The 14,441-nt window shown below is 45.4% G+C and overlaps 1 protein-coding gene across 2 annotated transcripts in view; it reads right to left on the reverse strand.

Moving 5' to 3' along the window:
* hmcn1 (hemicentin 1) overlaps positions 1 to 14,441 on the reverse strand; it is an 838,180-nt gene that overhangs the window by 697,069 nt on the left and 126,670 nt on the right. For both annotated transcript variants that reach the window (XM_072511251.1, XM_072511250.1), the window contains exons 3-4: positions 11,484 to 11,642; positions 7,134 to 7,256 (exon numbers count right to left, since the gene is read on the reverse strand). In XM_072511251.1, coding sequence (XP_072367352.1) covers positions 7,134 to 7,256; positions 11,484 to 11,642 — 282 coding nt within the window. The remainder of the gene's footprint in view (positions 1 to 7,133; positions 7,257 to 11,483; positions 11,643 to 14,441) is intronic.

The raw sequence follows: 14,441 nt of genomic DNA on the forward strand, positions 1-14,441 counted from the left end.
CCTTCTCTACTCGTCTCGGGAGTGATTGATTGTGCTACAATTTTAAAACGGGACAAGAACCCGGAGTCGTGTGGGTCTTATAGGCCAATCTCCCTTCTGAACGTGGATGCTAAACTGCTGGCAAAGCCTTTGGCCACTAGGATTGAGGATTGCGTGCTGAGTGTTATTAGGGAGGATCAAACAGGGTTCGGTAAAGGTAGGCAACTGGTGGCGAAAGATTGCTCAATGTGATCATGATGCCCCAAGAGGGAAAGGAGGTGGAGGTAATGGTGGCAATGGACACAGAGAAGGCGTTTGACCGGGTAGAGTGGGAGTACTTATGGGAGGTGCTGGGACGGTTTGGATTTGGGGTGGGTTTCAACGACCGGGTCAGGCTGCTAGATTAGGCCCCCGAGGCGAGTGTGAAGACAAACAGGACGACTTCCGACTATTTTAGACTGCACCGCGGGACGAGACAAGGGTGCCCCCTCTCCCCACTGCTGTTTGCGCTAGCTATAGAGCCACTGGCAATAGCTCTGTGGGCTTCAGAAGGGGCGGGAGCATAGAGTTTCACTGTATGCAGATGGCCTGCTCTTGTACGTTTCGGACTCGATGGCAGGGATGGACGGAATCATGGCGACCCTGGGGGAATTCGGCCGGTTTTCGGGGTACAAATTGAATATGATAAAATGTGAAATGTTTGTAGTTCAGGAGAGGGGCCAAGGGGACCGGCTGAGGGACCTGCCGTTCCAGTTAGTTGGGGACAGTTTCAGGTACCTGGGAATACAGGTGGCGCAGGATTGGGGTCGACTGCACAAGCTGAACCTGTCCCGGCTGGTAGATCAAATGCGAGGGGAGTTCCGGAGGTGGGATGCACTCCCGCTGTCGTTAGCTGGGAGAGTACAGACAGTTAAAATGACGGTCCTCCTGAGGTTCTTATTCGTGTTCCAGTGTCTCCCCATTTTCATTCCACATTCCTTTTTTAAGAGGATAAGCCAGATCATTTTGGGCTTTGTATGGGCGGACAAGTTCCCACGAGTGAAGAGGGTGATGCGCGAGCGGAACAGGAGGGAAGGGGACTTGCACTGCTGAATTTCAACAACTATTACTGGGCGGCTAACATAGCCATGATAAGGAAGTGGGTGGTGGTGTGGGGGGGGGGGAGAATGAATTCCGGTATATTCAGGTGCGGGACGTTTTGCGTAGGCAGATGCCATCTTTTCCACTCTTGCCACTAAGGGGGATCCAAGATAGGGTAGAGTCTAGAGGATGTGTGGGAGAGGGAAGTGTCTCGGATATTTACAAGGAGCTCATGGGGGCGGAGGAGACGTAGACCTTGGAGCTGAGGCATAAATGTGAGGAGGAGTTGGGAGGGGAGATTGGGGAAGGCCTGTGGGCGGATGCTCTGAGCAGGGTCAATGGGACTGCAACATGTGCCAGGCTTGGCCTGATTCAATTTAAGGTTATCCACCGGGCCCACATGACAGTGTCTCAGATGAGCAGATTCTTCGGCGTAGAGGACAGGTGTGTAAAGTGTCTGAGAGGACCGGCAGACCATGTCTACATGTTTTGGGTTTGTCCAAAACTTAGGAGATACCGGCAGGGGTTCGAGGACGTCATGGCTAGAGAACTGAACACGAGTGTGGCAATGAGTCCAGAGGTGGTGACTTTTGGGGTTTCAGAGGCCCCGGAAGTCCAGGGGGAGAAAGAGGCCGACGTCTGGGCCTTTGCTTCCCTGGTAGCCCGGAGACGGATACTTCTAGCTTGGAGGGACTCAAAGCCCCTGAAGTCGGAAGCCTGGCTGTCAGACATGGAGAGTTTCCTGGGCTTAGAGAAAATCAAGTTCGCCTTGAGAGGATCGTTGTTAGGGTTCACCTGGAGGTGGCAACCATTCATTGACTTCTTTGCGGAGAATTAATCAGCAGCGGGGTGGGGGGTCAATTTGGGAGATCTGGGTGGGGCGGGCTACGGCAATTGCACTATATACTTTGTTTACTGTACAGTCCTTTTGTTTTCTCATTCTGTAATTCTACTGTTTACAATGCCAAAAAATACCTCATTAAAATAGTTTATTAAAAAAAAGGGACAGGGCAGCAGAACGGTGCATGTGCCGCTAACAAGGGTGCCCCGCGGGGCCCTCCGTGCCCAGAAGACGCAGTGGTATCAAAGGCCACAGGACCAGGCAAGCAGCTGGCTGCCTCCACCTCTGATGTGCATCTTGGGGAGATATCTAGTCATAGTGGTAGAGCTAGGAGGACAAAGCATATCGAGAATCACTGCGGGCACCGGGGAGGGGTGGTGGGGAAGCAGCACCATCGGGAGAGTGGGGAATTGTACACCACATTAAACACCCTTGAGCACAACCAGTATGATGTCTCTCTCACTTTCTTCCGTAATGTGGGCTGACATCCGAACCCTTGGCCCATCTCTCCAGGCATCCCCCCCCCCCCCTCCCCCGCCCTTCCCGGGGCGCACCGCGTGCAGCTTATGCGCATGAGCGAGCACTCAGCACATAGACAGGGGCCAGACTATGGCATGGATTGAGGAGCACTGGTGCTCAGCTCTCTGCAGGTCATCACCACCCCCCTTGCCCTCGACAGTGACCCCACGATTTCCAACATCTGGCCGCCCGGCCTAGCAGCAGCACCATCAGGGCAAGTTCTGCTGGGTGCAAAATCCCTGGGGCATAATGAACGTTGGAGCAGGCTTAAAGGGCTGAATGGCCTCCTCTTGCTCCTATTTTCTATGTTTCTAACCTTCACTGTACTGCCTCAAGGCAAATAAATCGTTCCTTCAATATGGAGACCAAAACTGCGCACAGAATTCTCCAGGTGATCTCGCCAAAATCTGATCAGATTGGACCAAGATGTCCTTATTCTTGTTCTCAAATCCCCTTGCAAAAAAGGTTAACATTTTTAATTCCTTATACTAGCACAAGTTTTTCTGACCACCTACATTTTCAAGTTCCATTGGGAACACCCTTCTTGCATCTGCCCTGTCCAGCCCTGTTCGATGTTTATAGGTTATGAGATTTCCCCCCTCATTCTTCTGAACTCCAGTGAATACAGTCCTAACTGACTCAATCACTCCTCATACATCAGTCCTGCCATGCCAGCAAACAGTTTGGTAAACCTTCTCTGTACTTCTTCTCTAGCAAGAACATCCTTCCTCAGAAAAGGAGACTAAAACTGTACACTATATTCGAGGTGTGGCCTCACCAAGGCCCTACATAATTGCAGAAAGACATCCCTGCTCTTTATACTCAAATCCTCTCACTATGAAGGCCAACATACAATTTACCTTCTTTACTGCCTGTTGCACCCTCATGCTTACCTTCAGTGACTGGTGTATGAAGACATCCAGGTCTCGATGCACATTCCCTGCTCTTAATTTATGGCCGTTCAGATTATAGTCTGCCTTCCCGTTTTTGGTACCAAAGTGGATAACCTCACATTTATCCAAATTATACTTCATCTGCCATTCATTTTCCCACTCAATTTGACCAAATCATACTGAAGGGTCTTAGCATCCTCCTCGCAGCTCACCCTCCCACCTTGTGTCACCTACAAATTTGGAGCTAATATATTTAGTTCCCTCATCTAAACCATTAACATATATTGTGAATAGCTGGGGTCCCAGGAGTGATCCCTGTGGTACACCACTAGTTACTGCTTGCCATTTGGAAAAATACCAGTTTATTCCTACTGTTTGTTTCCTGTCTGCCAATTACTTTGCTATCTATCTCAATGCATTACCTCCAATCCTGTATGCTTTAACTTTACTTGCCTTCTGAAAGCCCAAATATACCGTATCCACTGGTTCCCCTCATCATCTCTATTAGTTACATCCTTGGAAATTCCAGTAGATTTGTCAAGCATGATTTCCCTTTCATAAATCCATGCTGACTCTGTTTAGCACAGGGCTAAATAGCTGGCTTTTAAAGCAGACCAAGGCAGGCCAGCAGCGCGGTTCAATTCCTGTACCAACCTCCCCGAACAGGCGCCGGAATGTGGCAACTAGGGGCTTTTCACAGTAACTTCATTTGAAGCCTACTTGTGACAATCAGCGATTTTCATTTCATTTCACCCCGTAAAAAGCATGTGCAGTTCAACGGTAATGTAAATTCCCACAGAGACAGAGGGCGGGATTCTCCACTCTCACGCCGAAGTGGGTGCGCCGTCGTGAACGCCGTTGAGGTTCACGACGGCGCGGAACGGCCCCGGTCCCGACCGATTCAGGCCCTGACAATGGGCCAGTATCGGGGCCGCGTCATCTACCCGCGCCAGGCCTTGTCGCCCGCGTAAAAGCGGCGCCGCATAGATGACGCGGCCGGCGCCACATAACGGACATCATCCGCGCATGCGCGGGTTGGCCGGCGCCAACCCGCGCATGTGTGGTTGCCGTCCTCTCCAAATCTGCCCCGCACGAAGATGGGGGACGGATCTTGCGGGGCCGCGGAAGGAAGGAGGTCCTCCTTCAAAGAGGACGGCTCGACGATCGGTGGGCACCGATCACTGATCGCGGGCCACCCCACATTGCAGGTGAAGCCCGGTGCAGGATCCCCACTCGCCCCCCCCCCCCACAGGCCGCACCCCCAGCGTTCACGCACCGCCCACGACTTCAGCGACCAGGTGTGGACGGCGCTGGGGGGAACCCGTCGTTTTGGCCTGGCCGCTCAGTCCGTCCGGGCCTCAGAATAGCTGGGGTGCCGGAGAATCGCCATTTTGGGTGTCTCCGGCGATTCTCCGGCCTGCGAAACTCGACCGGGTCGTTCCCGCCGCTTGGGAGAATCGCAGAAGGGCGTCGGACCGGCGTCCCTGGAAATTTTGGCGGCCCAGGCGATTCTCCCAACCGGCGTGGGAGTGGAGAATCGCGCCCAGAGTAACTCATTTGCTTAGATGAGAGAAACCCCACAAGTAATTGTCAGGTATAATTCTCTCATCTCTACTGGTTCTGGTAGCAGAGGTACATTATAAAATGTGTACTGATTTCGGTTTGCTATCTCCTTCTTTCTCAAATAGGCTACATGCTGTGTCATTTAGCCAACTGATGGAAGTCTCTAACTGTAGAACATTTAACAATGGAATTATGTGGTGAACCTTTCTCAGGTGCCACACATAGGGACCTACATGGGGTAGGTTCATTTTGGATCCACTCTGAATGTACGCAGCCTCAACAAAACATGGAGTTTAAATGAATTGAATTTTTTTCCAGTTACCCCAAATATATAGAATTCTATTGAACCAAATGACCTCTCACTCAAATGTATTTAAATTCAGAGCTGACCAATTACGTTCAATGCACTGTTAAACCTTGTTAACAATCAATGATTCACTTCAAAAGTGTGGTCTTTATTGTGTAAACTGCCATATCATGATGCTGCTCACTGTGGGAAATATCAGACAACTGTGCTCTTGGTCAGTGGCAGTGATGGCATGCAAGTCACAGAACCCATGGGAGTAGGGGAAAAGTGTGAAGAGAGTCTAGGCAGGAAAATAAATTGTACTGGCAAACTTATAGTTTGCTTTTCATAGTTCTTTAATTATGTTAAAATATTGTCTGCAGGGGTAAATAAAGACTGGATGAGGAAGAAATATGGCAACTGTCAGTTTTTCCATTCTGTCTATAGTTAAGAGATTCTGAAAGAAAAGAGAACGTCTGTTCATATTTAAAATGTGACATGCATCATACACAAGGATTTTTAACTGCATAGAAAGAAGCTCAAATTTACTTTTGAATGCTACTTTTTGATTGACTCATTTGTTGAAGGAATGTTGTGGTATGTAAATTACAAAAGAAACAATGCTCATCAAGTCTTTATCCACTTAACTAGATGGAGTACTGCTGCCAATGGAATATTGCTTTCACTCAGTGTTGGTCTTTTCCCAGCACATTACAGTAAAATCATTTAACTGCCGGAGCCTGCGTTGTAGGTCAATAAATCATGGTAGCAAAATGAAATTCAGAATAGTCAGGAAAATATCCTAGCCTTAAAAGTTCAACTAGAAAATCTCAGCAAGAATCTTTTGAGTCCTCAGAATACACATATATGTGTGGAACTATAGACGGCCTAATTAACTGTGGACAATGATGAATAAATAATCAGTCTTCGTCAGAAGTGGAATGATATGCTGTATTCCACATGGAGTGAAAGAAAACAGGGAAAACTGAAAGAAAATCTGAATTGGGTTGAATGAAATCAAGGTTCAGCATTGTTGTACAAGTTGTTGTACAATGAGATCCATGCACCCATTTTAGATCTGCATTCTAGTTTGTTTAGATTGGTCCGTGTGCTTGTGAGTTGCAAACACCAACCAATATGTCCAGATCCTTATCATCCGAGCCGGCAGTTAGGACCACTGGTGACCCTCTCAAACACACCTGATCTCATCCCCTTCTCGATTGCCTCATCCCTTCCTCCCATGCACACCTCCACCTCCTAACCTCCCAACCAGCAACCCCCTTGGAGTTACCCGTGAGCCTTTGTATGGGTGAAGATTAGTTAGGCCCAACAGGTAGATTGCGTCAGAATACCAATCATCTCTTTGAATTCTGATGATGAAGCCCAAGGAAAATTTTAGGACAGTTCTTGAGCCTGTGTTCTGGCATGCATTCATTGTATGCCACCAGAATCATATTTGGCTTAAGTTCTGGCCCATTTCAGAGAACGCTTAATTTAATAGGTTTGGTCATCTGGTGTGTTGACTCTCTACTTTAAACGTCATCTTACAAATACTGCTCCTATTCTTCTGCTTAACATAGCTTCTGAAACATACAATACTTACAAGATTTCTTTATTATTCAAGCTAAGAGCCAATTGTTGAATGCTACCAATAGTGAAAAAACAAGGCAAATCTAATAATGTGATCCAAACTGGAATTTGAAAATCCATAGGTAGAAGGAGGGTAAGATTGAGGGAGGAACATTTTCAGGTACAGGGAGAAATGAGTTAGAAGATGGTATGGTGAGTCTCGATTTCAACTTAGCAAGGATAGAAACAAAGAGGAAATCCAGTTAAAATGGCTGTTTAATATCAATATAAATGTTGACTATTGTTAACCAACTGATCTTGAGAAATATTCTCTTAAAAGTTATATTTTTTGATGGAAGGGGCATTTAACCCTGACATTAAGTGCATCTATTTGCCACTTTACCTCATTCACTTGTTTCTTGTCAAGGTGGAACACCTGGCCAGAACTTGTGGAAGCAATTTCCTCGTATACTTTATAACCAACATGGCTTCGATCGCCACAGTCCCCAGTTAACACAAATACAACCTGTAAAAAAGGAAAATGTAAGAAAAATCTCAGTAAGTGTACGTTGTTTTGTATTAATTGCATTCACTTCCATCACTACTACTGGGTAGCAACAGCCAGGTCAGATGATCTATTACTATGAAAAGTGAAGAGGCTGATTGAATAGGTCAGTGTAATCATCTTTTATCAATACCCTGCTGTTTCCTGATTTTTGTTTCTACATGCCTGATGTTGGGATCTAAAATGTAATTATGACACATTGCAAATTTCTCAACAATTTTGACACGATGAAAAGGTTAAGGAGGAATTAAAGTCTCTGAAAGGAGACCCCAATCTCCCCTCAAATGGTCCTCAGTCATCTTCCTTTAATCTCCTTTCCAGAAAACAGTGACTCATCCTGGATGTTATGATTTGACAGGCACCAGCAGCCCTCTAGGATCATGATAATTGATCAGTCCTTCATATCAGAGTCGAGAAAATAAGTACGATCATGGGCTGCCTTCCCTGTTAAATTAAAATCAGCATCCAAATTTGAAGGTTCTCAGCTAACAACCAACAGTGGGAACCTTGCTTGATCATCCTTCTGCACAAGAGACATCGGCAAATATAACACAACCATTCTCCATGTTGAAATTATGTAATCGTGCACAGCTTGTATGGAAACTGGGAGGACGACAAGGGGATTTTTAAAAATAACTATATATGCATTATCACTTATGTTCTTATGTCTAATACATGAAATGCGTTTCAACACAAGGTGAATTTTACTATTTACAGCCTCTAGTTAATAGGGGCTTTTCACAGTAACTTCATTTGAAGCCTACTTGAGAATAAGCAAATTTCATTTTCATTTCATTTCATATTATATCATAAGTCATGAGTAAGAGCTGATCCTTGATAGGCCAGAACTGCACGAGCACCAAACTGACATGTTGCTTCTAAGTATCCCGGAACACTGAACCTATTCAGCAGTGAGTAATGTGTGGGCCCTTAGACATGACAACTCTGTTTCCTGGATTAGTTTGCGAATGCATGAGAGGCACAGAGAAAACAGACAAGGTTATTATTTATTCCATGGTGGGATGGCCAACCAAATCATCTGGCTGACAACTTCCAAAAACATTTTTTTTTTTTTATAAATTACTTGGGAATTTCATTTGTTCAACAAGTTCCAGATAATCATATAAACTAGCTCAGCAGAATTCTCCTGTGCAGATCACTTCCAAATCAGTCCCACGGCAACACTACATTTCCCTCAGTTCTAATTTTAAAATAAATATACTGCCCATCCTCCTGGGCCTGAACTTGGGCTGAGGTGGCAACAAAACATATTCCCCCAAGCTTTGCTCTTCCACCAGCACAGTGAACTCGAGGATTAACCAGTGAATCGGCAAAGATAACTCAATTACTTTTATATATAATAATCTGCAAATATCTTGCTTCTGGTCCAAGTATAATATTTCTTGGCCAACAGACTTTGAGTTTACAGCACAATTCTGTATTTCAACACTGTGAACGTTTTAACTGATGTACCTCAGTAGTACAGATTTCCGGTCTTTGCATTAACCACTTCTGTTTCCTCAGAACAACTGAAGGCTCTCTGGGTAAACAAACTTAGCTCTGCATTGTCTCACTCAGACAAATGTAAAAACAAATAGAACAACAAATGTCAGATTTTCTGGTTTCTTAGCTATTAAGCCAGACAGTATGACTCTACGACTCCAAATATGAGGGTCTGAATGGGAGAGCAATCAGGGTTCAAGTGGGCAGCACAGTTGCTTCACAGCACCAGGGTCCCAGTTTTGATTCCCAGCTTGGGTCACTGTCTGTGCCGAGTCTGCATGTTCTCCCTGGGTTTGGGTGGGTTTCCTCCCACAGTCTAAAGATGTGCAGGTTAGGTGGATTGGCTATGCTAAATTGCCCTTAGTGTCCAAAAAGGTTAGATGGAGTTACGGGAATAGGGTGGAGGTGTGGGGATAGGATGGAGGTATGGGCTTAGGTAGGGACTCTTTCCAAGGGCCGGTGCAGACTCGATGGGCCAAATGGCCTCCTTCTGTACTGTAAATTCTATCCGATGAAATGGGATTTGATGGGATGAATAGTTCCTGCCCTCCTGGCTTAAAAGTCCTTACTGAATTTAGCTTCAGCAGTTTGAATCAGGTTTCTCAAGTGAGAGATTCCATGGTTCAAATCTACCCAAACTGGCACCAAATTGACAATTTTTCTCATCGGCTATACAGGAAACTCTCACTTGAAATTGGATTTAAAAAATAGAGTCATGCTGTCCAAGTTATGCGTCTTGCATACATCAGGACAGTTCGCAAGAAAACGAACCCTAAAAGGAACAACAATTTATACTGCATGAGAAGAGCATGCCGATTGGCTGCCAGTGGACTCTTGATCAATAGAGGCATTGCCACAGAGAATCCACCAGGGAACAGTTAATTGCCAAGCTTTTAGTGCAAATGTAAAGCATGCATGTTGACTGCTTGGTCAATGCATTGCTGTGAGGGATGAACCAGGCACAATGCATGGACATGCTACTTCTGTTTGCAAAGAATGGGCCACGTGCATGAATATATACATAGCTTCTAGTATAAGTGAACCACACTGTGAGCTCAATTGATAAGCTTAAATTGGTTTTCAGTGCAATTCTTAGCACATTCAGGATTTTTTGGTAAGTACTGTCCAAACACGGAATCATATCTAATGTTAGACATAATGGCCAGAATTTTAGACTTCTCGATGCCGGGGGGTGAGTGGGAGAAATTACATGGACGTGATTCGGTCTTGTATCCCTCCCGCTCGAACTTGTTCAGACTTTACACTAGGGCAGACAGAGCCTCAGACAGAAAGTCCATCTTTGCTCAAATTACAGTTGTTAAGTGGACACTTTAATGGCCTTCCCCCATCCCTGAATTCCCCAACCTGACTGCCTATACCCCAATCTCCCCTCATGACCTTCCAGGCCTTGCCTACCCACCCTGACCCATGTCTTACCTTTCCTCCCATTCCCACAACTTCATTCCAGACAGCATATTGTAGTGCCTCTTCCACCACTGCAGCACTGTGCCTGGAAAGGCTGGGTAGATATCGGCCAATCAGATTGGCCGGCAGCTCTCCAATGCAGGAATTCCTCCTCGTGATGAGCAGAAATCCCATCAACTCATTAGTGTGAGAAATGGCATCATGCCTGCTGAAGTGACGATGCGTTCCCCACTGACTCCTCAGAAGGCCAAGCCCCCACCACTCTGAAAATTCAGGCCTATGTTTTGAGTTTTGCAAGCCTGGGCTGGTTTTGTGCAGTCTGTACTTTGTCTATTGCAAACAGCTGAAGGGATATGCTGTTTAATCGGACTTACATCCTACATACCTAGCATCACACCGGCATTGAAATTCATATACCACTTGTGTGATAGGCAGAATGCCTATTTTCCTTGATGGCAGCATCCTGTTAGTGGTGAATACAACTAGTGTTGCTACCGTGTAGTAGAAGTGGGAAATGGCTAGCTTCACCTGCTCCTTGCATTTTTCAGCCACCTTACTCTCCCAGGGTCATCTGCCTTCCTGGTTATACTCCATGCATTGAAGTAGATATACTCCAGACCTCCAGGCCCACTTAAGTTCGACCTCCCCAATCCTACCCTTCCTCTTAGCCAGCCTGACACTGGTACCATGCTCATCCCCAGTCTCTGCACTTGCTGGCTTACTGCCCTGATTCCCATCCCCCTGCCAAATTAGTTTAAGCCCACCCGAACCAAACCACCAAACCTCCCAGCCAGGATATTGGTGCCTCTCCAGTTCAGGTGTAACCCGTCCTTCTTGTACAGGCCTCACCTTCCCTGGAAGATATCCCAGTGAAGCCCGCCCTCCTGCACCAGTTCTTTAGCCACATGTTCAACTGCACTATATCCCTGTTGCTAGCCTCGCCAGCACGTGGCATGGGAAGTAAACCTGAGATTACTACCCTAGAGGTCCTGCTTTTTAATCTTCTACCTAGCTCCCTAAATTGCCATTGCAGGACCTTGCTACTCTTTCTACCTATGTCATTCATGCCAATGTGGACAATGACCTCAGTCTGATTTCCCTCACATTTTAGGATGCATTTTAGCCACTCCGAGACATCCAGGACCCTGGCACCAGGGAGGCAAACTACCATATCTGGCAAGAAAATCCAGCTGTGCAGCCTGCTAGCTGCATGAAGAGAATGGAAGATTCCACCCTGTGTGTCCTCGACCCATGACTCACCTGAGATTGTTTCTGCTGGATGAGCTGCAAAACTTCATGAGTGAGCCTGTAGTCCTTCGATCGTGCATCGGTGAAGACGTAGATGAAAGAACCAGGAAGAGAAATTTCCAAAGCAATTTTGATTGCACCAATGCTCATTTCTGGGCAGTCGCCACCACCCTGTTTTGAATCAATAAGAAAAAAACTTGCGTTAACACCGACAACTCCAGCATTCTACAAGGGTCAGTGAAGCTAACTTAATTGGTGGACAAGAAAAATATTGTGGCTGCTGGAAATCTGAAATAAAAACAAAAATTGCTGGGAAAACTCAGCAGACCGACATCCATCAGTGGAGAGAGAAACAGAATAAACATTTCAGCTTAATTATTTTTCAAATGGAAGTGTACACAATGATAAAAGCTATGGATAAAGTAGACGTGGAGCGGATGCTTCCTCTTGTGGGGCAGTCTAGAACAAGAGGTCATAATCTTCGGATAAGAGGTAGCAAATTTAACACGGGAGTGGAGGAGAAACTACTTCTCCCAAAGGGTTGTGAATCTGTGGAATTCGCTACCCCAGAGTGTGGTGCATGCTGGGACAGCGAATAAATTTAAGGAGGAGTCAGACAGATTTTTAATTGGTTAATGGGTTGAAGGGATGTGGAGAACGGGCAGGTGGAGTTAAGATCAGGATGAGACAGCCATGATCAAATGGCGGAGCAGACCTGATGGGCCAAATGACCTAATTCTGCTGCTATATCGTACGAACTTATGAACATACAAGTTTCAATTAAATAGAAAGTATATACTCAAGAACTGGAAAAATAGTCTAAGAGTTTCAAAATTAGCGCAAGCACAATTACTGGTCTGGCCGAGGGCAGCTTGCCAATTACTCATTTTGTGGAAAATTCAATGCAGTCAGGAAAAAAAAGCTATGGCCAGAAGCCTTAATTGACAATAGCATTGGAAAAGAAGATTTTGAGGATGTTCAAGTTCTTAGCTATATTGGCAGATTCTCAAAGTTCTCAGGGTTCTGCTGGAACCGCCATGCATTTTTGGTTCCCAAGCTGTTTTCACAGTCATACATGTTCTGATTTCATCTATATCAGTAGCACCTACAAATCTCATTACTTTCAATCACTTGCTTCATTTAATTTTTGATGATCTGCTCTTGGTTAATGCTTTGCTTCACATTTGTACTGTATGCTGGTGGAGCAGGCATTTCATAAAACATAGAACGATACAGCGCAGTACAGGCCCTTCGGCCCACGATGTTGCACCGAAACAAAAGCCATCTAACCTACACTATGCCATTATCATCCATATGCTTATCCAATAAACTTTTAAATGCCCTCAATGTTGGCGAGTTCACTACTGTTGCAGGTAGGGCATTCAACGGCCTCACCACTCTTTGCGTAAAGAACCTACCTCTGATCTCCGTCCTATATCTATTACCCCTCAGTTTAAAGCTATGTCCCCTCGTGCCAGCCATTTCCATCCGCGGGAGAAGGCTCTCACTGTCTACCCTATCTAACCCCCTGATCATTTTGTATGCCTCTATTAAGTCTCCTCTTAACCTTCTTCTCTCCAACGAAAACAACCTCAAGTCCATCAGCCTTTCCTCATAAGATTTTCCCTCCATACCAGGCAACATCCTGGTAAATCTCCTCTGCACCCGTTCCAAAGCCTCCACGTCCTTCCTATAATGCGGTGACCAGAACTGTACGCAATACTCCAAATGCAGCCGTACCAGAGTTTTGTACAGCTGCAACATGACCTCCTGACTCCGGAACTCAATCCCTCTACCAATAAATGCCAACACTCCATAAGCCTTCTTCACAACCCTATCAACCTGGGTGGCAACTTTCAGGGATCTATGTACATGGACACCTAGATCCCTCTGCTCATCCACACTTCCAAGAACTTTACCGTTAGCCAAATATTCCGCATTCCTGTTATTCCTTCCAAAGTGAATCACCTCACACTTCTCTACATTAAACTCCATTTGCCACCTCTCAGCCCAGCTCTGCAGCTTATCTATGTCCCTCTGTAACCTGCTACATCCTTCCACACTGTCGACAACACCACCGACTTTAGTATCGTCTGCAAATTTACTCACCCACCCTTCTGCGCCTTCCTCTAGGTCATTGATAAAAATGACAAACAGCAACGGCCCCAGAACAGATCCTTGTGGTACGCCACTTGTAACTGAACTCCATTCTGAACATTTCCCATCAACCACCACCCTCTGTCTTCTTTCAGCTAGCCAATTTCTGATCCACATCTCTAAATCACATCTCTAATTTCAGACAGAGGTTGCCTCCTGGCAAGATAAACCTATGTAAACAAATAAATGTTTCTTCACAGATTCCATCCTTGAAGTGTTTATATATTATGAAATTTGCCTTTAATAATATTAACTTTAATAATACAAAGTTGTTGAAGATTAAGATCCTGTGAGAGAAAAGCCAAATAAGAGATGCCCAATTTAAACTGTGTCCAAATTTCTTGTTTCTAAGACTCAACATAGAGGTGAAGAAGTGTTTTTGCTATTTATTTTTTAAAAAAACATTAACTCTGATATACATTATGGACAGAATTTTACCTTTTTTTGTACAGAGTGCACTCTGTGTAACTACAAATGGAGGCATGGCCCACACAGTCAGGCTGGTAGGGCAGGGCTGGAAAAAGCTGGGAATCCAAAGAACGGGCATCACTTTTAAAGCTCGGCCCGATTTTGAAAAAAAAAAATCAGGACCACCACAGTCCCGCTTCCGACAAACATGGAAAACCCTCCCATGGAGATCTGCAGAGGGCCCCCCTCCCCAACATTTTGAATAAAATCTAAGTAGTTATTTTATAATGGTTATTTACTCTTTGACATGCAAGGTAGCGGGTAGTTTTTGCTTTAGAACCAGTATAAGACTGCATCATATAAAATATTTTTCCTAATAATGTATCAATTGATACACAACATGGC

Source organism: Scyliorhinus torazame, chromosome 7 (assembly GCF_047496885.1).
Source record: "Scyliorhinus torazame isolate Kashiwa2021f chromosome 7, sScyTor2.1, whole genome shotgun sequence".
Taxonomy (NCBI): Eukaryota; Metazoa; Chordata; class Chondrichthyes; order Carcharhiniformes; family Scyliorhinidae; genus Scyliorhinus; species Scyliorhinus torazame.